General features: G+C 39.1%; 1 protein-coding gene across 1 annotated transcript in view; it reads left to right on the top strand.

Annotated features, from left to right (window-relative positions):
- TENT4A (terminal nucleotidyltransferase 4A) overlaps positions 1-22,495 on the top strand; it is a 190,900-nt gene that overhangs the window by 117,316 nt on the left and 51,089 nt on the right. The window contains exon 9 of the mRNA XM_053714520.1: positions 9,527-9,653. Within this exon, the coding sequence (XP_053570495.1) occupies positions 9,527-9,653 (127 nt within the window). The remainder of the gene's footprint in view (positions 1-9,526; positions 9,654-22,495) is intronic.

The raw sequence follows: 22,495 nt of genomic DNA, 5'->3' as shown, positions 1-22,495 counted from the left end.
CTGATAGATGCTCTAGCAGTACCCTGGTAGTTCAACCTGGCTTATGTGTTTCCACCTTTCCCTCTCCTTCCACGTCTGATTGCCAGAATCAAACAGGAGAGAGCATCTGTGATTTTGATAGCGCCTGTGTGGCCACAGGACCTTCTGATTCAAGGTCCATTCAAGCATCCAAATCTAATTTCTCTAAAATTGACTGCTTGGAGATTGAACGCTTGATTCTATCAAATTGTGGTTTCTCTGAGTCAGTCATAAATACCTTGATTCAGGCTCGAAAGCCTGTTACCAAGAAAATGTATCATAAGATATGGTGTAAATCTTTTTTGGTGCGAATCCAAAGGCTTCTCCTGGAGTAAAATCAGGATTCCTAGGATTTTGTCTTTTCTCAAAGAGGGATTGGAGAAAGGATTATCAGCTAGTTCCCTAAAGGGACAGATATCTGCTCTGTCTATTTTGTTGCACAAGCGTCTGGCAGATTTTCCAGACGTTCAGGCTTTTTGTCAGGCTTTAGCTAGAATTGAGCCTGTGTTTAGACCTATTGCTCCACCATGGAGTCTAAATTTAGTTCTTAGAGTTCTTCAGGGGGTTCTATTTGAACCCATGCATTCCATAGATATTAAGCTTCTATCTTGGAAAGTTCTGTTTTTAGTTGCCATCTCTTCAGCTCGAAGAGTTTCTGAACTATCTGCATTACAATGTGACTCTCCTTATCTTGTGTTCCATGCTGATAAGGTGGTCTTGCGTACCAAGCCTGGGTTCCTACCTAAGGTTGTTACTAACAGGAATATCAATCAAGAAATTGTTGTTCCTTCTGTGTCCTAATCCTTCTTGTAAGAAGGAACGTCTGTTGCATGAGACTGCTGGACAGCAGCCTCCTGAAAGGATTACAGCTCATTCTACTAGAGCGGTAGCTTCCACATGGGCTTTTAAAAATGATGCTTCTGTTGAACAGATTTGTAAGGTTGCGACTTGGTCGTCGCTTCATGCCTTTTCCAAATTTTATAAATTTGATACTTTTGCTTCTTCTGAGGCTATTTTTGGGAGAGAGGTTTTGCAAGCAGTGGTGCCTTCCGTTTAGGTTCCTGTCTTGTCCCTCCCTTCATCCGTGTCCTAAAGCTTTGGTATTGGTATCCCACAAGTTAGGATGAATCCGTGGACTCGGTACATCATGCAAAAGAAAACAAAATTTATGCTTACCTGATAAATTTCTTTCTTTTGCGATATACCGAGTCCACGGCCCGCCCTGTCTATTCAAGACAGATAGTATTTCTCTTAAGTGTATCCAGTCCACGGATCATCCATTACTTATGGAATATATTCTCCTTCCCAACAGGAAGTTGCAAGAGTCCACCCACAGCAAAGCTGCTATATAGCTCCTCCCCTAACTGCCATATTCAGTCATTCTCTTGCAAGCCTCAACATAGGAGGTCGTGAGAGTCTGTGATTTATACTTAGTTTATTCTTCAATCAAAAGTTTGTTATTTTTAAATGGCACCGGAGTGTGCTGTTTATCTCAGGCAGTATTTGGAAGAAGAATCTGCCTGCGTTTTTCTATGATCTTAGCAGACGTAACTGAGATCCATTTGCTGTTCTCACACATTCTGAGGAGTGAGGTAACTTCAGAGGGGGAATGGCGTGCAGGTTTTCCTGCAGATAAGGTATGTGCAGTAAAATATTTTTCTAGGAATGGAATTGACTAAGAAAATACTGCTGATACCGAAGTAATGTAAGTAAAGCCTTAAATGCAGGGATAGCGACTGGTATCAGGCTTATTAATAGAGATACATACTCTTGTAAAAATGTGTTTTAAAACGTTTGCTGGCATGTTTAATCGTTTTTTAACATATGTTTGGTGATAAAACTTATTGGGGCCTAAGTTTTTTTTCCACATGGCTGGCTTAAATTTTGCATAGAAACTGTTAACTGAAGCTTCCCACTGTTGTAATATGAGTGGGAGGGGCCTAATTTAGCGCTTTTTGGCGCAGTTGAAATTACAAAATGAATTATCCAGATTCCCTCAGCAGTCCCATGAATACTACAGGACATTTCTAAAGGGCTAAAAAGACTTCCAAAATCGTTTTTAGGGAAGGTAATCCACAGCTCTGCTGTGGCAGTTTTGTTGTGTCTGTTTTTAAAAAAAAAAAAGTCTGTCGTTTTTTTGATCTGTTTTTTGCATTAAGGGGTTAATCATCCATTTGCAAGTGGGTGCAATGCTCTGTTACCTTATTACATGTACTGTAAAAATTTCGTTTGTTTTACTGCCTTTTTTCACTGTTTTTCAAATTTTGACAATTTGTTTCTCTTAAAGGCACAGTAACGTTTTATATATTTGCTTGTTAACTTGATTTAAAGTGTTTTCCAAGCTTATTAGTCTGTTCTAACATGTCTGACATAGAGGAAGCTCTGTGTTCATTATGTTTTAAGGCCATGGTGGAACCCCATCTTAGAATGTGTACCAGATGTACTGATTTCATGTTAAACAATAAAGATCATTTTTTGTCTTTAAAAACATTATCACCAGAGGATTCTGTCGTGGGGGTAGTTATGCCGACTAACTCTCCCCACGTGTCAGACCTTTTGACTCCCGCTTTAGGGACTCACGCTCAAATGGCGCCAAGTACATCAAGGGCACCCATAGCGTTTATTTTACCAGGGGATTCTGTCGAGGGGAAAGTTATGCCGATTAACTCTCCCCACGTGTCAGACCCTTCGACTCCCGCTTCAGGGACTCACGCTCAAATGGCGCCAAGTACATCAAGGGAGTCCATAGCGTTTATTTTACAAGACATGGCAAAGGTGGTGAATAATACTCTGGCAGCAGTATTAGTCAGACTACCTGAAATTAAAGGAAAGCAGATAGCTCTGGGGGTAGATACAGAGCATACAGACGCTTTAAGAACCATGTATACTACCTCACAATATGCTTAGTCTGTGGGTGATTTTTTTTGACTCAGGGAAGATGATTTAACCTGATTCTTATATTTCTACATTTAAAATTTATGCTTGAGAACCTCCACTTGTTGCTCAGGGAGGCTTTGGCTGCTCTGAATGAATGTGTACAATCGCAGGGCCAGAGAAATTGTGTAGACTGGATAAATAATATGCAGTGCCGGTGTGTACTGATGTTTTTCCAATACCTAAAGAGGTTTACTAAATTTTTTTTTAAAAGGAATGGGATAGACCAGGTGTGCCGTTCTCTTCCCCTCCTATTTTTTAGAAGAATGTTTTCTAATAGTTACCACCACAGGACTTCTGGCAGACAGTTCCTAAGGTGGAGAGAAGAGTTTCTACTCTAGCTAAGCGTACCACTACCTCTGGCGAGGACAGTTGTGCTTTTTAGATCCAATGGATAAAAAATGTTTATTCAACAGGGTTTTATCCTGCAGCCCCTTGCATACATTGCTTCTGTCACTGCTGCTGCGGCGTTCTGGGTTGAGTCTCTTGATGAGGCTTTACAGTTAGCGACTCCATTGGATGAATATATTTGACAAGCTTATGCTAGCCAATTCCTTTGTTTTCTGATGCCTTGTTCATTTGACTAGACTAACGGCTAAGAATTCTGTTTTTTACTATACTGGCACGCAGAGCGCTATGGCTTATATCATGGTCAGCTGTCGTGACTTTTATAAATAAGCTACTTGACTTCCCTTCAAGGGGCAGACCCTATTCGGGCCTGGTTTGAAGGAGATTATTGCTTATATCACTGGAGGAAAAGGTCATGCCCTTCCTCAGGATAGGAATCAAGGGCCAAAAAAGGTCTAATTTTCGTGCCTTTTAAAACTTCAGGGCAGGTGTGGCATCCACTTCCTCTAAGGCAAAACAAGAGGGAATTTTTGCTCAGTCCAAGGCGGTCTGGAGACAATTGGACCTGGAACAAAGATAAGCAGGCCAAGGAGCCTGCTGCTGCCTCTAAGGCAGCATGAAGGAGCGGACCCCTATCCGGTAACGGATCCTATATGGGGCAGACTTTCATTCTTTGCCCGGGCGTGGGCAAGAGATGCCCAGGATCCCTAGGCATTGGAATTTATATCCCAGAGATATCTTCTGGATTTCAAAGATTCCCCCCCCCAAAAAAGGGGAGATTTCGCCTTCACAATTATCTGCAAACCAGATAAAGGAGGCATTCTTACATTGTGTACGAGATCCATCCAGTTCCAAGAGAGAAACAGGGACAGAGTTTTTACTCAAATCTGTTTGTGGTTCCCAAGGTGAGGGAACCTTCAGACCTATTTTGGATCTAAAGATCTTAAACAAATTCCTCAGAATTCCGTCATTTAAGATGGAAACTATTCGTACCATCTTAACTATGATCCAGGAGAGTCAATAGAGGACTACAATGGATTTGAAGGATGCTTATCCTCACATTGTGATGCATAAAGATCACTTTCGTTTTTCAGGTTTGCCTTTCTAGACAGGCATTACCAGTTTGTAGCTCTTTCCTTTGGGATATCTACAGCCCCAAGAATCTTTATGGAGGTTCTGGGGTTGCTTTGGCGGTCCTTAGGCCGCGGGGCATAGAAGTGGCCCCTTATTTAGACGACATCCTGATACAGGCTTCAAACATCCAAATTGCCAAGTCTCATACGGACGTAGTACTGGCATTTCTGAGATCACATGGGTAGAAAGTGAACAAGGAAAGAGTTCTCTATCCCCAATCTCAAGGGTTTCCCTCCTAGGGACTCTGATAGATTCTGTAGAAATGAAAATTTACTTGACGGAGTCCAGGTTGTCAAAGTTTCTAAATTTCTGCCGTGCCGTGTGGCTCAGTACATGAATGAAATCGGCTTAATAGGTAGCGGCAAGGGACATAGTACCGTTTGCACGTCTACATTTCAGACCGCTGCAACTATGCATGCTCAGTCAGAGGAACGGGGATTACACAGATTTGTCCCCCTGTTGATCCTGGACCAAGAGACCAGAGATTCTCTTCTCTGGTGTCTGTCGGGTCCATCTGTCCAAGGGTATGACCTTCCGCAGGTCGGATGTGACAATTGTTACAATGGATGCCAGCCTTTTAGGTTGGGATGCAGTCTGGAACTCCCTGAAGGCTCAGGGATAGTGGACTTAGGAGGAGACCCTCCTAATAACTATTCTGGGAGTGATATTCCATGCTCTTCAGACTTGGCCTCAGTTAGCAACTCTGAGGTACATCATACTCAGTCGGACAATATACACGACTGTGGCTTACATCAGCCATCAAGGGGGAACAGAAGTTCCCTAGTGATGTTAGAAGTCTTACAATAATTCACTGGACAGAGACTCACTCTTGTCTATCAGCTATCCATATCCCAGGTGTTGAGAACTGGGAGGTGGATTTTCTAAGTCGTCAGACTTTTCTTCCGGGGGAGTGGGATTTCCTCCGGAGGTCAAGACCAAGCAGGAGAGGGCTTTGGTGTTTTTGACAGCGCCTGCGTAGCCACGCAGGACCTGGTATGCAGATCTGGTGGACATGTCATCCTTTCCATCACGGTCTCTGCTTCTGAGACAGGTCCCTCTACCTCAGGGTCCTTTCAACCATCTAAATATAACTAATCTGAGATGGACTGCCTGGAGACTGAACGCTTGATATTATCAAAGCATGGCTTCTCCGAGTCAGTCATTGATACCTTAAATACAGACATGAAAGCCTGTCTCTAGGAAAATTGAACATAGATATGGTGTAAATATCTGATTGTTATGAATCCAAGGGTTACTCATGGAGTAAAGCCTGGATTCCCAGGATATTATCTTTTCTCCAAGATGTTTTTGAGAAAAGGGTTGTCGGCTAATTCCTTAAAAGGGACAGATTTTTACTCTGTCTATTTTTTTTTTTTTTTTTTTTTTTTTGCACCAGCGTCTGGCAGGTATTCTAGACGTTCAGGCATTTGGTCAGGCTTTGGTTAGATCCAAGCCTGTGTTTAAAACTGTTGCTCCACCATGGAGCTTAAACCTGGTTCTTAAGGCTCTTCAAGAAGTTCCGTTTGAACCTTTTTTTGTTCCATAGATATCAATCTTTATCTTGGAAAGTTCCTTTTGGGTAGCTATTTCCTCGACTCGTAGAGTCTCCAAGTTATCTGTGTTACAATGTGATTCTCCTTATCTGGTCCTTCGTACGGATAAGGTAGTCCTGCGTACCAACCTGGGTTTTTTCCTAAGGTGGTATCTAACAAGAACATCACTCAAGAGATAGTTGTTCCATGCTTGTATCCTAATCCTTCCTCAAAGAAGGAACGTCTATTACACAATATTGGACGTGGTTTGTGCTTTAAAGTTTTAAGTTACTACAGTTTTCATCAAACGTTCACCTTGTTTGTTGTCTATTCTGGACAGAGGAGAGGTCAAAAGACTTCAGCAGCCTCTCTGTCTTTTTGTTAAAAAGCATAATTCATTTAGCTTATGAGACTGCTGGACAGCAGCCTCCTGAAGGGATTGCAGCTCATTCTACTAGAGCTGTGGTTTTCACTTGGGCCTTTTTTAAATGTGGCTTCTGTTGAACAGATTTACAAGATGGAGTCTTGGTCTGCGCTTCATACTTTTTCAAATTTAACAAATTTGATACCTTGCTTCTTCGGAGGCTATTTTTGGGAGAAAGGGTTTTTTTTTTTTACAGGCAGTGGTAACTTCCGTTTAAGTACCTGCCTTGTCCCTCCCATCATCCGTGTACTTTAGCTTTGGTATTGGTATTCCATAAGTAATGGATGATCCGTGGACTGGATATACTTAACAAGAGAAAACATAATTTATGCTTACCTGATAAATTTATTTCTCTTGTAGTGTATCCAGTCCACGTCCTGCCCTGTCACTTTAAGGCAGGTAATTTTTTCATTTGAACTACAGTCACCACTGCACCCTATGGTTTTTCCTTTCTCTGCATGTTTTCGGTCGAATGACTGAATATGGCAGTTAGGGGAGGAGCTATATAGCAGCTTTGCTGTGGGTGGACTCTTGCAACTTCCTGTTGGGAAGGAGAATATATTCCATAAGTAATGGATGATCCGTGGACTGGATACACTACATAAAAAAAAACATAATTTATGCTTACCTGATAAATTTATTTCTCTTGTAAACTTCAGTCACCTCTGCACCTTATAGTTTCTCCTTTTCTTCCTTGGCCTTCGGTTGAATGACTGGGGGGTGGAGTTAAAGGGGGAGCTATATAGACAGCTCTGCTGTAGTGCTCTCTTTGCTACTTCCTGTCAGGAAGGACAATATCCCACAAGTTAGGATGAATCCGTGGACTCGGTACATCGCAAAAAGATATTTATCAGGTAAGCATAAATTTTGTTTTTCCAGTTTGAAACCTGTACACGAGAAGAATTCATTGTGTAATATTTGCTTGATTGAAGTTAAGCCATTCATTATAAAATGATTTGCAATGCAGATAAAATGGTTAATTTTATACATCTTGAATGTTTTTTATATTGGTGAAATAGGAAAAGTTTAAAAACTTTGCATAGCCATTAGCCCGTCTTTTTCTAAATAAATTGGCTTGTATATATTTCCTCCTTTTTAAGGCCTGTAAATGCCTGCTTAATTAAAACCCAATACATTTTTCCATATTAACTAAATGAGTGTAAAACAGGTTTACAATTAATCTGTTATTTTGAGAGTTTAATAAACTATGGCACAGCTGATGACTGTTTGGCCATCTTATATATGGTATTCCATTCTAAGAGTTTTCAGATGGCAAATTCAATTTGGCAGGAAATTGGTGCTTTATTAGCTCAGTGGTTAGAAGCCTGAGCTGTTTTGATAAAGGAGGTATATTGAGTTTAGAAACAAAACAGAGTAGTCTAATGCAAAATTATGTTAAAATATTTCTTAAATATATGTACCTGCAGTTTTTGTTCCCTTTAAAGCATCAGGCAGCTTTCATAACTTTCCAGGTTTGGTAACACCTTTATCTGCAAGGTTAAAGGGACACTAAAGCCTGAATTAAACTTTTGTGATTGACAATTAGAGCATGCAATTTTAAACAACTTTCCAGTTCGCTTCCAATATCAGTCTTTTATATGCACACATTCTGGGGCACCAGCTCCTACTGAGCATGTGCAAGAGTTCAGTGTATACGTATGAGTCTGTAATTGGCTGATAGCCAGACAGTTCTAGTTCATGTGTGCCATATAGATTGGTTTGTACTCACTCCCGTGGGAGTTATTTATGCATGAAACTGCATAAATTGGCTGAAAAGCAAGTTTGTAAATAGCACTGAGATAAGGGACAGTCTTCAGAGGTTATACAAAACTTGGGAATGGCTAATAAGAGTTACCTATCTTTAAACAAACATTTTCAAGTAGACTGTCCTTTAGTTTGGGCCCCCTGTACAATTTGACAGCGATTAGCCAATCACAGCCTCTTATATTTATACACTGGTTTCTTGCACATGCTTAGTAGGAGCTGGTGGCTCAGTGTGCATATAAATTATAAAGACTGCACAATTTCATAATGGAAGTAAATTAAAACTCTTAAAACGGCATGCTCTGAATAATGGAAAGTTTTTAATTTTGACTTTAATATAACTATTTTTTTGCAGACTTTGCTTATTAAAAAAAAAAAAAAGCCCCAGAAACAATTTTTAAAGGAGCGGAAAACTTTAGGGTTTTTAACACTATATAAACACTGTTTATTAAAAGTACATGATTAATTGTAATAACTGTATAATATGGATTAGTCTCTTATTTTAAAATCTTGTAAATTTTGCAGCATGATAAACTTCACCCATCCTAAGAAAAGTACGGGGGGTGGCATGGCAGCAATTCATTTTAATATTTCCTATCACAGCGGGATAACTAAAGATCCATCTGCATACCTTTTTTTTTTTTTTTTTTTTTTAAAGCAGGCTCGCTCCCGCATGCGCATTTCTCTTGCAGGCTCGCATGTGCATTCCTTACTTTCCACGCCACATGCCCATTTCTATACTCTTCTTTATTACATAATTTATAGAGCACACTAAGTTAGGTGGCTCAGTTACCCTAAAAGCCTCTAGCTCAGTGTGGCAAACAAAATATATGTACTTTACAATGTTTACTAGATCATGACTATAATTTTATATAAAGGGTATTATTGTTTTATAAAAAATGTATAGTGGGAATCAACATTGATTTGTTTCTACAGTGTGGAGAATACGGTTAGGCGCGCTCTATAAAAAGTCACGTGATCTTTGTTGAACTAAGACGTGAGTTTCGTTGTGCGCTTATTCTTCTGACAGTGATGTCAATGTTTTAGTTGTGTGCATGTGCCAGCTCTCATTCTCATTCACAATCCTAAAACCCATGTAACCCTCCTTGATGATGTGAATGAGTATCACTAAGGTCTTGGAACTAAATATTCACTTAGATTTTATTTATAGATGAAGAGAACAGTTTTAATAATTAAGGAGTTTGAATCTAAATAAAAACTGAAATACAGTAGTAATGTTTTGATTTTACTGTCCCCTTTTTAATCTTAAAGCCAATATTTGGATAAAAATATGATAAAGGGTCCATAGAATGTTGTTGTTGCTTCATATCTTGTTTTATTTAGACATTGATGTGAACATATTTTTTGGTAGAAAATGATGTTGGCAGAAGTTCCTATGGAGCCATTCAAGTGCAACAAGTGTTTGATTATGCATACCTTGTACTAAGTCATGCAGTTTCACCACTTGCAAGATCTTATCCAAACAGAGATGCTGAAAGGTATGTACAGTTTTATCATTTAAAAATGATTTGGTCACCATGTTTGCCCATTAAGCTAGGTAAGAAATGACTGATATAAGCAAATAGATAAATGACCCATCGCCCCTTTTGACAACTCATGTCATGTTGTGTTTTTTTTTTTTTAAATACATTCCTAAGCTTGTGTGTTTTGTTTGCTTTTTATATCCCCCTCTAAAAACAAGGGTTACACCCCATTATTGAAAAGGTTGCATTGTGAGGCATGTTAAAAGGGTTTGCTAAATAAACGCAATCCACTTGATTTAGAATGTAGCGAAAGATATTAAAATCCGCCAGGGAAGTCCTTCACATTTACTAACGGAAGCCTATAAGAGCCCTTCATCTTCAAAATACTTATTTCACAAAAGGTAATAAAGCAGGAACATTTTTAGCTAGAGCTTTAAAGCAGAAAAGAAAACGGGTATCGCAACAGTGTAGTAATAATATGGATGAGAGAAATGCAGGTAAAAACGTAATTTAATACATGTTATAAAGCATACATACAAAATTTCAGGCACAGCAAACAAACCCCGCTGACGCGTTTCCCGCTTCACAAGCGGTTCATCAGAGCTGGGAAAGAAGTGTCATAGGCAGCTGTTAAATCTCAGGTAACAAATCTGAATAACCAATTAGCAGACAGAAGTCTCACCTCTGACCTAACCTTTTACACTCCATATACTTCTAAGCATTAACTTTCTTGCAGCAACATAAGAAATGTTACAATATCATTATAAACATCACATAATAATATTACAAGTTAAGACTAAATAGAACACCTCTATTAAAATGAGTTAAATCAAAGTAAAGAATATCGGAACCCTGAAAACAAAATGTTAAGCGAAAATTGTTACAATTAAATCACATGTTACACATTAAAGTAGCCAAAAATATGTAAAAATTAAATGCAAACTTAGTTATATTACGGCAAATGTGAATACATGTCATAATGTTACAACTTAGCAAAAATAAGGAGAGAAAACACATTGAACTAATCTTAATAGTAAAAAAATCAGTCCTTATATAGTAGTTACTATGTTAAATGGACATATTCATAAAACTAAGCATCTATAAATAATTTGATGTCACTAATTTTATTTATTCCTAGTGGGGAACCCGTTTTGAGGGTATAGATCCAATAAATTTCTCTTTTGCTCAAAATCTTATATCTATCACCTCCTCTGATGTTAGTTTTAACCTGTTCAATACCTTGAAACCGAAAATACCTGAATTTATCAATATGTTCAAAAAAATGCTTGGCCACTGGAGTTTTGGGTACCTCCGCCTCTAGGGACAAAAGATGTTCCCGGATCCTGTCCTTTAAGCCCCTAGAGGTGAGACCTACATATTGAAAATTACAGTGTAAACAGGTGATAAGGTAGACAACAAAGTTTGAACTGCAATTAATACGTCCCTGAATATTGTATATTTTTCTAGTTTGTGGACTGAAAAGTGTCTCCTACCATAGCAAAATCACAACTTTTACATGGCCTCACACCACACTTGTAAAAGCCACATTTTTTGGAAAGCCAATTGTTGGTTTTACCTGTCTGTATAGTGGCTTTAGTATTGGAGTGTGAACCTGAGTTTTTGTTTATTCTATCACCCATAGTATCTGACCTATAGGAGATAAACTTGCAGTTTTTCGACAGATATCTTAAATCATCATCCATATCTAAAAGGGGTAACCTTCTCTTGATAATATTACATATAGCATGATATTGATTGCTATATTTGGTTATAAAGTTAACACTATTACTACTCTGATTTCTGGCATCGTATCTAGTTTTTTGTTTATCCTTGAGTAATTTACTTCTATCAAAGCCAGACACCAAAGTAGCAATATCATTTAGCTCTCTTACATTATAACCTCTTTCTACCAAACGTGAAGTCAAATTTCCAGCATGTTTCCAATACATATCCAAAGAGCTACAATTACGCATTAACCTAATGTACTGTCCTTTAGGGATCCCCTTTTTCAGATGTCTGGGATGTGATGAATCTGCTCTGAGAATGGTATTCCCGGAGATATCTTTCCTATAAACTTCAGTGACAAGATTCATCTTTGTGTCCTATCAGTACATCTAGATATGGTATATTGTCTCTAGAAGCATTATAAGTGAAACTTAAGTTGTTGTCATTTAAGTTAAGATCATCAACAAAATACTTCAAATTACTTTCTTCACCTCCCCAAATTATCAAAATATCATCGATATATCTGGTATATAACTTAATATTATCTTTATAAGAGTTCTCATTTCCAAAGATCTTTCTGGTTTCAAAATCAGCTAGATATAAATTGGCATACGAGGGGGCAAATTTTGCCCCCATCGCTGTCCCTCTAAGTTGCAGATAGAACTCACCATTATACATAAAGTAGTTATGGTGTAGTAAGAATGAGAGAGCTTCCAATATAAAATCAATTAATCTGTCATCATACCCAGAGTATCTGACAAGCATTCTCTGTACAGCATTTAATCCTTGCTCATGCGGTATGCATGAATATAAAGAAACTGCATCTATTGTGGAAAAAACATAACCCTCCTTCCATTCAAACTGTTGTATGGATCTGTAGCTGTGCATCTACCCATTGGCCCAATCCCCCAGGGAGACCAATAATTTCAGCGATTGGCTCCCTGGGGGAGAGATTGGGCCAATGGGTAGATGCACAGCTACAGCCAATAGTTCAATCATTACCTGGGTTTCTGAGAGACACTAAACATTTACTTAGATCCATACAACAGTTTGAATGGAAGGAGGGTTATGTTTTTTCCACAATAGATGCAGTTTCTTTATATTCATGCATACCGCATGAGCAAGGATTAAATGCTGTACAGAGAATGCTTGTCAGATACTCTGGGTATGATGACAGATTAATTGATTTTTTATTGGAAGCTCTCTCATTCTTACTACACCATAACTACTTTATGTATAATGGTGAGTTCTATCTGCAACTTAGAGGGACAGCGATGGGGGCAAAATTTGCCCCCTCGTATGCCAATTTATATCTAGCTGATTTTGAAACCAGAAAGATCTTTTGAAATGAGAACTCTTATAAAGATAATAAGTTATATACCAGATATATCGATGATATTTTGATAATTTGGGGAGGTGAAGAAAGTAATTTGAAGTATTTTGTTGATGATCTTAACTTAAATGACAACAACTTAAGTTTCACTTATAATGCTTCTAGAGACAATATACCATATCTAGATGTACTGATAGGACACAAAGATGAATCTATTGTCACTGAAGTTTATAGGAAAGATATCTCCGGGAATACCATTCTCAGAGCAGATTCATCACATCCCAGACATCTGAAAAAGGGGATCCCTAAAGGACAGTACATTAGGTTAATGCGTAATTGTAGCTCTTTGGATATGTATTGGAAACATGCTGGAAATTTGACTTCACGTTTGGTAGAAAGAGGTTATAATGTAAGAGAGCTAAATGATATTGCTACTTTGGTGTCTGGCTTTGATAGAAGTAAATTACTCAAGGATAAACAAAAAAACTAGATACGATGCCAGAAATCAGAGTAGTAATAGTGTTAACTTTATAACCAAATATAGCAATCAATATCATGCTATATGTAATATTATCAAGAGAAGGTTACCCCTTTTAGATATGGATGATGATTTAAGATATCTGTCGAAAAACTGCAAGTTTATCTCCTATAGGTCAGATACTATAGGTGATAGAATAAACAAAAACTCAGGTTCACACTCCAATACTAAAGCCACTATACAGACAGGTAAAACCAACAATTGGCTTTCCAAAAAATGTGGCTTTTACAAGTGTGGTGTGAGGCCATGTAAAAGTTGTGATTTTGCTATGGTAGGAGACACTTTTCAGTCCACAAACACTAGAAAAATATACAATATTCAGGGACGTATTAATTGCAGTTCAAACTTTGTTGTCTACCTTATCACCTGTTTACACTGTAATTTTCAATATGTAGGTCTCACCTCTAGGGGCTTAAAGGACAGGATCCGGGAACATCTTTTGTCCCTAGAGGCGGAGGTACCCAAAACTCCAGTGGCCAAGCATTTTTTTGAACATATTGATAAATTCAGGTATTTTCGGTTTCAAGGTATTGAACAGGTTAAAACTAACATCAGAGGAGGTGATAGATATAAGATTTTGAGCAAAAGAGAAATTTATTGGATCTATACCCTCAAAACGGGTTCCCCACTAGGAATAAATAAAATTAGTGACATCAAATTATTTATAGATGCTTAGTTTTATGAATATGTCCATTTAACATAGTAACTACTATATAAGGACTGATTTTTTTTACTATTAAGATTAGTTCAATGTGTTTTCTCTCCTTATTTTTGCTAAGTTGTAACATTATGACATGTATTCACATTTGCCGTAATATAACTAAGTTTGCATTTAACTTTTACATATTTTTGGCTACTTTAATGTGTAACGTGATTTAATTGTAACAATTTTCGCTTAACATTTTGTTTTCAGGGTTCCGATATTCTTTACTTTGATTTAACTCATTTTAATAGAGGTGTTCTATTTAGTCTTAACTTGTAATATTATTATGTGATGTTTATAATGATATTGTAACATTTCTTATGTTGCTGCAAGAAAGTTAATGCTTAGAAGTATATGGAGTGTAAAAGGTTAGGTCAGAGGTGAGACTTCTGTCTGCTAATTGGTTATTCAGATTTGTTACCTGAGATTTAACAGCTGCCTATGACACTTCTTTCCCAGCTCTGATGAACCGCTTGTGAAGCGGGAAACGCGTCAGCGGGGTTTGTTTGCTGTGCCTGAAATTTTGTATGTACGCTTTATAACATGTATTAAATTACGTTTTTACCTGCATTTCTCTCATCCATATTATTACTACACTGTTGCGATACCTGTTTTCTGTTTGACTTTGCCTAAATAGGGGTGTGGAGAGCCCCCAGCAACAGTGTTAGTATTAGCAGCCAGACCGGAATTACACTGATATTCTGTGAGGCCCTGGATTAAAGCCCTGTATGCATACTAATGCCCGGTGGATACATGTTTGCTCTGAATACCTGCAAAACGATACAAGGAATCTATACCGCACCGAGAGGGTTACAATCGGGTGAGTCCTCTCTTTTTGATCAACTTCACTTGGATATTTTACAGTATTTAGGTGACATCCGAATTAGTGGGACTCTTGGACAGAGTCGGTTTCACCTCTGAACTTTCATTCTACATATATTTACAGCATTAAGACTGAGCAGTCTATTTCTCTTTAAATGATTTAAAGCAGAAAAACCTTAATAGTTTTGTCCACTAATTGGTCACAGGAAGGAAGGATTATAGATAGTAGAAAGATAGCATCTACTTTTAGATCATTTTACAACATCTTATACAATCTTACCAAACATGGCTTCCCGCAATTTTAGCAAAATATGCTTGAATACGTTCATTGAGCAGACCTTGTCACTTTATCCAAACAAACGATTTCCTAGACATTCCAATTACAAATCAAGAAGGTTCTCAAAGCCATTTGAAGCTTTACAAGTTGACAAAAGACCAAGACCAGATGGTCTGACAAATATTACAAGACTTTCTCTTCTATCCTTGCTCCACATTTCACAAATCTAATTTTATAGATGAGGGAGGACATTTTTTTTTAATTGTTTTTATTTTCCCTTCTGAATTCCTTTTATCTCACATACATGTGATCCCTAAACTCCTATGGCTAAGGTCAATTAATGGACTTCTCTCTGATACCTTCTCCATTGCTAACAGGGCAAGGCTGTCCTTTTTCACTTTAGAGGTGGTGGCCTCCAATTTTAGATTAACTATCGAGATAAAGGGTATTTCTTTGGGTGATAATGATTTTAAGTTACTGTATGCAGGCAATGTCTCAGTATCTCTGTCCTCCCCTGCCACCTACCTTGCTGAAAGAATTTGAAAGATTTGGAATATATTCCAACTTCTTAATTAACGCCCTAATTAGATGCCTCTTGTGTACACTCCGTGAGGCTACACTTTCTAAATGTACAACAAGATGGCACACAGATTAAGGTATCTGCTTTTAGATGATAACCCCCCCCCACACACACACACACAAATTCTTTTCAGCACAGATATTGTATCTTAACTAAGACACCAGTTAGACTGACCTTTCTCTAAACAAAAAGGTATCTTGCAGTTGTGGGGCACTTGAAAACATGGCCCACATAAGGTGGTGGTAAATACCTTAAGCACTTTTGGGATGAGGTGGGTAGGCTGGGTACTTTCCTGTTCGACCTTAATTCTTACAATCCACACCTATTTCTCCTGTTAAGTGTGGTCAGTCCACGGGTCATCATTACTTCTGGGATATTATCTCCTCCCCTACAGGAAGTGCAAGAGGATTCACCCAGCAGAGCTGCTATATAGCTCCTCCCCCCTATGTCCCCTCCAGTCATTCTCTTGCACCCAACGAATAGATAGGATGTGTGAGAGGACTGTGGTGATTTAATTAGTTTATTACCTTCAATCAAAAGTTTGTTATTTTATAATAGCACCGGAGTGTGTTATTCATTCTCTGGTAGAATTTGAAGAAGAATCTACCTGAGTTTTTTCTATGATTTTAGCCGGAGTAGTTAAGATCATATTGCTGTTTCTCGGCCATCTGAGGAGAGGTAAACTTCAGATCAGGGGACAGCAGGCAGATTAATCTGCAAAGAGGTATGTAGCAGTTTGTTATTTTCTGACATGGAATTGATGAGAAAATCCTGCCATACCGTTATAATGTAAACTCAGCCTTAAATGCAGTAGATGTAGCTGGTATCAGGCTGTCATGTATGTATATTTTACACTTCAGTATTCTGGGGAATGGTACTTCACTGGATTTATACTGTATGCATAGACTTAACCTAATTTGCAGAGACTTGCAATAGGTTTTAAATAACAATTAATTTATTGAGGTTAAACGTTTTTTTTGCTGGCATGTAAAAACGTTTATTTCTCTGAGGTACTGGGTGAAAAAAAAAAAAAAGTTTTGGGCACTATTTTTTCCACTTGGCAATAGTTTTGTTTAAATTAAAGCAGTTCACTGATCTCTCTCACTGTTATGTGTGAGGGGGAGGGGCCATTTTTGGCGCTTTTACTACGCATCAAAAAACTCAGTCAGAGGTTCATTTTCTTCCTGCATGATCCGGTTCATCTCTACAGAACTCAGGGATCTCCAAAGCCTTTTTGAGGGAGGTAATCATCACAGCAGAGCTGTGAAGATTGTAGTTGACTGTGATAAAAAACGTTTATTTGTGTATTTTTTCTGCTGCCAGGGTTAGTTATCCTTTGCTAATGGGAACAATCCTTTGCTAAAATTGTATATTTCTTACAAAGATTTGATGCTATAACTTAATTATTTTCAACTGTCATAATTTTTTTCTGTGCTTCTTATAGGCACAGTTCGTTTTCATATTATTGTAAATTACTTGAAAAAGCATTTCCAAGTTGCTAGTTAATTGCTAATGTGTTAAACATGTCTGATTCAGAGGAAGATACATGTGCTATATGTGCTAATGCCAAAGTGGAGCCCAATAGAAATTTATGTACTAACTGTATTGATGCTACTTTAAATAAAGGTCAATCTGTACAAATTGAACATATTTCACCAGACAACGAGGGGAGAGTTATGCCGACTAACTCGCCTCACGTGTCAGTACCTGCATCTCCCGCTCGGGAGGTGCGTGATATTGTAGCGCCGAGTACATCTGGGCGGCCATTTCAAATCACATTACAGGATATGGCTACTGTTATGACTGAAGTTTTGGCTAAATTACCAGAACTTAGAGGCAAGCGTGATCACTCTGGGGTGAGAACAGAGTGCGCTGATAATATTAGGGCCATGTCAGACACTGCGTCACAGGCGGCAGAACATGAGGACGGAGAACTTCATTCTGTGGGTGACGGTTCTGATCCAAACAGACTGGATTCAGATATTTCAAATTTTAAATTTAAGCTGGAAAACCTCCGTGTATTACTAGGGGAGGTGTTAGCGGCTCTGAATGATTGTAAAAAGTGAAAAAGGGTGTGTGTACAAGCGCTAAGGTAATCCCCAAGCTGTATCCAAACAGAGATCCTAACCAACCCCCAAAAAATATGCACAAGTAGTAAGAAGTGAATACAGCGCCAACAAGAGGCCAAGGGATAAATATACTCAGAGAGATAAAAGAAGATTATTTAATGAACCATGTTAAAAAGCATCAGTAATAAAAGAGTATATATAAAAAATGTAAAAAGCACATATAAATAAAATTACAAATACAGGAATATCTTACAGAAGCGGCTCAAAGGGCCAAAGCTGATAATTACAATAAAAACAGAGGTAATAACAGGTGATCAGTGTGAGTGGTACACCAGAATAAGAGTGTATACTAATAAAACAGAATTAGCCTAAGTACAACTGTAGCAAGTGCATCAAGCAAAAAACTAATAAACAAGAATACAAACAATAGTGTTCAAAATTAGTGTTACAAAAATAGTGTTCCAAAAAATAGAAAAATGCACTGCAGTGCAAAAAAAGGGGGGTAGCAAAATAATTGTATAGATACAATCAAATAGTGAGTGAGTGCAAATGGATATAAAAATGCTAGCTACTTAATCCAGTGAGGTTAAGATATAATTAAATAAAATACACAATATGCAATAACATAAAAAATAAAATACACAATATGCAATAACATAAAAAATAAAATATAATCCAAAAAAGTATTCAAAAAGTTGATCAACAAATGTTAGTGAAGAACAAAAATAAGTCAATCAAAACAAAAAAATGGAAAAAATGGGTGATGAAAAGCAAGGTGAAAGTGAGGAAATTGATTCCTTCCAATGTTAGTTACTTTAACAGATCCAAATTCCTGAGTGTGGTTGCTGAAGTAGCTGATTGGATCCTAGCACCTGTCAGCTGCTCCTATGGTATCCTAAAAAGTGTCCCTGTAAAAAAAGAAGAAGCTGTATTCACTTCTTACTACTTCTGAATGATTGTAACACAGTTGCAATACCAGAGAAAATGTGTAGGTTGGATAAATATTTTGTGGTACCGGCGAGTACTGATGTTTTTCCTATACCTAAGAGACTTACTGAAATTGTTACTAAGGAGTGGGATAGGCCCGGTGTGCCGTTCTCACCTCCTCCGATATTTAGAAAAATGTTTCCAATAGACGCCACCACACGGGACTTATGGCAAACGGTCCCTAAGGTGGAGGGAGCAGTTTCTACTTTAGCTAAGCGTACCACTATCCCGGTGGAGGATAGCTGTGCCTTTTCAGATCCAATGGATAAAAAATTAGAGGGTTACCTTAAGAAAATGTTTGTTCAACAAGGTTTTATATTGCAACCTCTTGCATGTATTGCGCCTGTCACGGCTGCAGCAGCATTTTGGTTTGAGTCTCTGGAAGAGACACTTGAATCATCTACACTAGATGAGATTACACTCAAACTTAGAACCCTTAAGTTAGCTAACTCATTTATTTCAGATGCCGTAGTACATTTAACTAAACTTACGGCTAAGAATTCCGGATTTGCCATTCAGGCACGCAGAGCGCTGTGGCTAAAATCCTGGTCAGCTGATGTTACTTCTAAATCTAAATTGCTTAATATACCTTTCAAAGGGCAGACCTTATTCGGGCCCGGTTTGAAGGAGATTATCGCTGACATTACAGGAGGTAAAGGCCATGCCCTGCCTCAGGACAAAGCCAAACCTAGGGCTAGACAGTCTAATTTTCGTTCCTTTCGTAATTTTAAAGCAGGAACAGCATCAACTTCCTCTGCACCAAAACAGGAAGGAGCTGTTGCTCGCTACAGACAAGGCTGGAAACCTAACCAGTCCTGGAACAAGGGAAAGCAGGCCAGGAAACCTGCTGCTGCCCCTAAGACAGCATGAATCGAGGGCCCCCGATCTGGGACCGGATCTAGTAGGGGGCAGACTTTCTCTCTTCGCCCAGGCTTGGGCAAGAGATGTTCAGGATCCCTGGGCGTTAGAGATCATATCTCAGGGATACCTTCTGGACTTCAAATCCTCTCCCCCAAGAGGGAGATTTCATCTGTCAAGGTTGTCAACAAACCAAATAAAGAAAGAAGCATTCCTACGCTGCGTACAAGATCTTTTATTAATGGGAGTGATCCATCCAGTTCCGCGGTCGGAACAAGGACAAGGGTTTTACTCAAATCTGTAGTTCCCAAAAAAGAGGGAACTTTCAGGCCAATCTTGGATTTAAAGATCCTAAACAAATTCCTAAGAGTTCCATCGTTCAAGATGGAAACTATTCGAACAATTTTGCCCATGATCCAAGAGGGTCAGTACATGACCACAGTGGATTTAAAGGATGCTTACCTTCACATACCGATTCACAGAAATCATTACCGGTATCTAAGGTTTGCCTTTCTAGACAGGCATTACCAGTTTGTAGCTCTTCCATTCGGATTGGCTACAGCTCCAAGAATCTTCACAAAGGTTCTGGGTACTCTTCTGGCGGTACTAAGACCGCGAGGAATTTCGGTAGCTCCATACCTAGACGACATTCTGATACAAGCTTCAAGCTTTCAAACTGCCAAGTCTCATACAGAGTTAGTACTGGCATTTCTAAGGTCGCATGGATGGAAGGTGAACGAAAAGAAGAGTTCTCTCTTTCCACTCACAAGAGTTCCCTTCTTGGGGACTCTGATAGATTCTGTAGAAATGAAGATTTACCTGACAGAAGACAGGTTAACAAAGCTTCAAAATGCATGCCGGGTCCTTCATTCCATTCAACACCCGTCAGTAGCTCAATGCATGGAGGTGATCGGCTTAATGGTAGCGGCAATGGACATAGTACCTTTTGCACGCCTACATCTCAGACCGCTGCAATTGTGCATGCTAAGTCAGTGGAATGGGGATTACTCAGATTTGTCCCCCACTCTGAATCTGAATCAAGAGACCAGAAATTCTCTTCTATGGTGGCTTTATCGGCCACACCTGTCCAGGGGAATGCCATTCAGCAGGCCAGACTGGACAATTGTAACAACAGACGCCAGCCTTCTAGGTTGGGGTGCTGTCTGGAATTCTCTGAAGGCTCAGGGACTATGGAATCAGGAGGAGAGTCTCCTTCCAATAAACATTCTGGAGTTGAGAGCAGTTCTCAATGCCCTTCTGGCTTGGCCCCAGTTAACAACTCGGGGGTTCATCAGGTTTCAGTCGGACAACATCACGACTGTAGCTTACATCAACCATCAGGGAGGGACAAGAAGCTCCCTAGCAATGATGGAAGTATCAAAGATAATTCGCTGGGCAGAGTCTCACTCTTGCCACCTGTCTGCAATCCACATCCCGGGAGTGGAGAACTGGGAGGCGGATTTCTTAAGTTGTCAGACTTTTCATCCGGGGGAGTGGGAACTTCATCCGGAGGTCTTTGCCCAGATACTTCGACGTTGGGGCAAACCAGAGATAGATCTCATGGCGTCTCGTCAGAACGCCAAGCTTCCTCGCTACGGGTCCAGATCCAGGGATCCGGGAGCGGTTCTGATAGATGCTTTGACAGCACCTTGGACCTTCGGGATGGCTTATGTGTTTCCACCTTTCCCGATGCTTCCTCGATTGATTGCCAGAATCAAACAGGAAAGAGCATCAGTGATTCTAATAGCACCTGCATGGCCACGCAGGACTTGGTATGCAGATCTAGTGGACATGTCATCCTGTCCACCTTGGTCTCTACCTCTGAAACAGGACCTTCTGATCCAGGGTCCATTCAAACATCAAAATCTAACTTCTCTGAAGCTGACTGCTTGGAAATTTAACGCTTGATTTTATCAAAACGCGGTTTTTCTGAGCCAGTTATTGATACCTTAATACAGGCTAGGAAGCCTGTTACCAGAAGGATTTACCATAAAATATGGCGTAAATACTTATATTGGTGCGAATCCAAGAGTTACTCATGGAGTAAGGTTAGGATTCCAAGGATATTGTCTTTTCTACAAGAAGGTTTAGAAAAGGGGTTATCTGCTAGTTCTTTAAAGGGACAGATTTCAGCTCTGTCCATTCTTTTACACAAACGTCTGTCAGAAGTTCCGGACGTTCAAGCTTTTTGTCAGGCTTTAGCTAGGATCAAGCCTGTGTTTAAAACTGTTGCTCCACCATGGAGTTTGAACTTAGTTCTTAATGTTTTACAGGGTGTTCCGTTTGAACCCCTTCATTCCATTGATATAAAGTTATCTTGGAAAGTTCTGTTTTTAATGGCGATTTCCTCGGCTCGAAGAGTCTCTGAGTTATCTGCCTTACATTGTGATTCTCCTTATCTGATTTTTCATTCAGACAAGGTAGTTCTGCGTACTAAACCTGGGTTCCTACCTAAGGTGGTCACTAACAGGAATATCAATCAAGAGATTGTTGTTCCATCTTTGTGTCCTAATCCTTCCTCGAAGAAGGAACGTCTGCTACACAATCTAGATGTAGTCTGTGCCCTGAAATTTTATCTACAGGCAACTAAGGATTTTCGTCAAACGTCTTCCCTGTTTGTCGTTTATTCTGGTCAGAGGAGAGGTCAAAAAGCTTCGGCTACCTCTCTCTCTTTTTGGCTTCGTAGCATAATACGATTAGCCTATGAGACTGCTGGACAGCAGCCTCCTGAAAGAATTACAGCTCATTCTACTAGAGCTGTGGCTTCCACTTGGGCCTTTAAGAATGAGGCTTCTGTTGAACAGATTTGCAAGGCTGCAACTTGGTCTTCTCTTCATACTTTTTCCAAATTTTACAAATTTGACACTTTTGCTTCTTCGGAGGCTGTTTTTGGGAGAAAGGTTCTTCAGGCAGTGGTTCCCTCCGTATAAAGAGCCTGCCTGTCCCTCCCGTCATCCGTGTACTT

Source organism: Bombina bombina, chromosome 5 (assembly GCF_027579735.1).
Source record: "Bombina bombina isolate aBomBom1 chromosome 5, aBomBom1.pri, whole genome shotgun sequence".
NCBI lineage: Eukaryota > Metazoa > Chordata > Amphibia > Anura > Bombinatoridae > Bombina > Bombina bombina.
The sequence above is the reverse complement of the archived record's forward strand: the minus strand, read 5'-3'. Positions and strand labels throughout refer to the sequence as shown.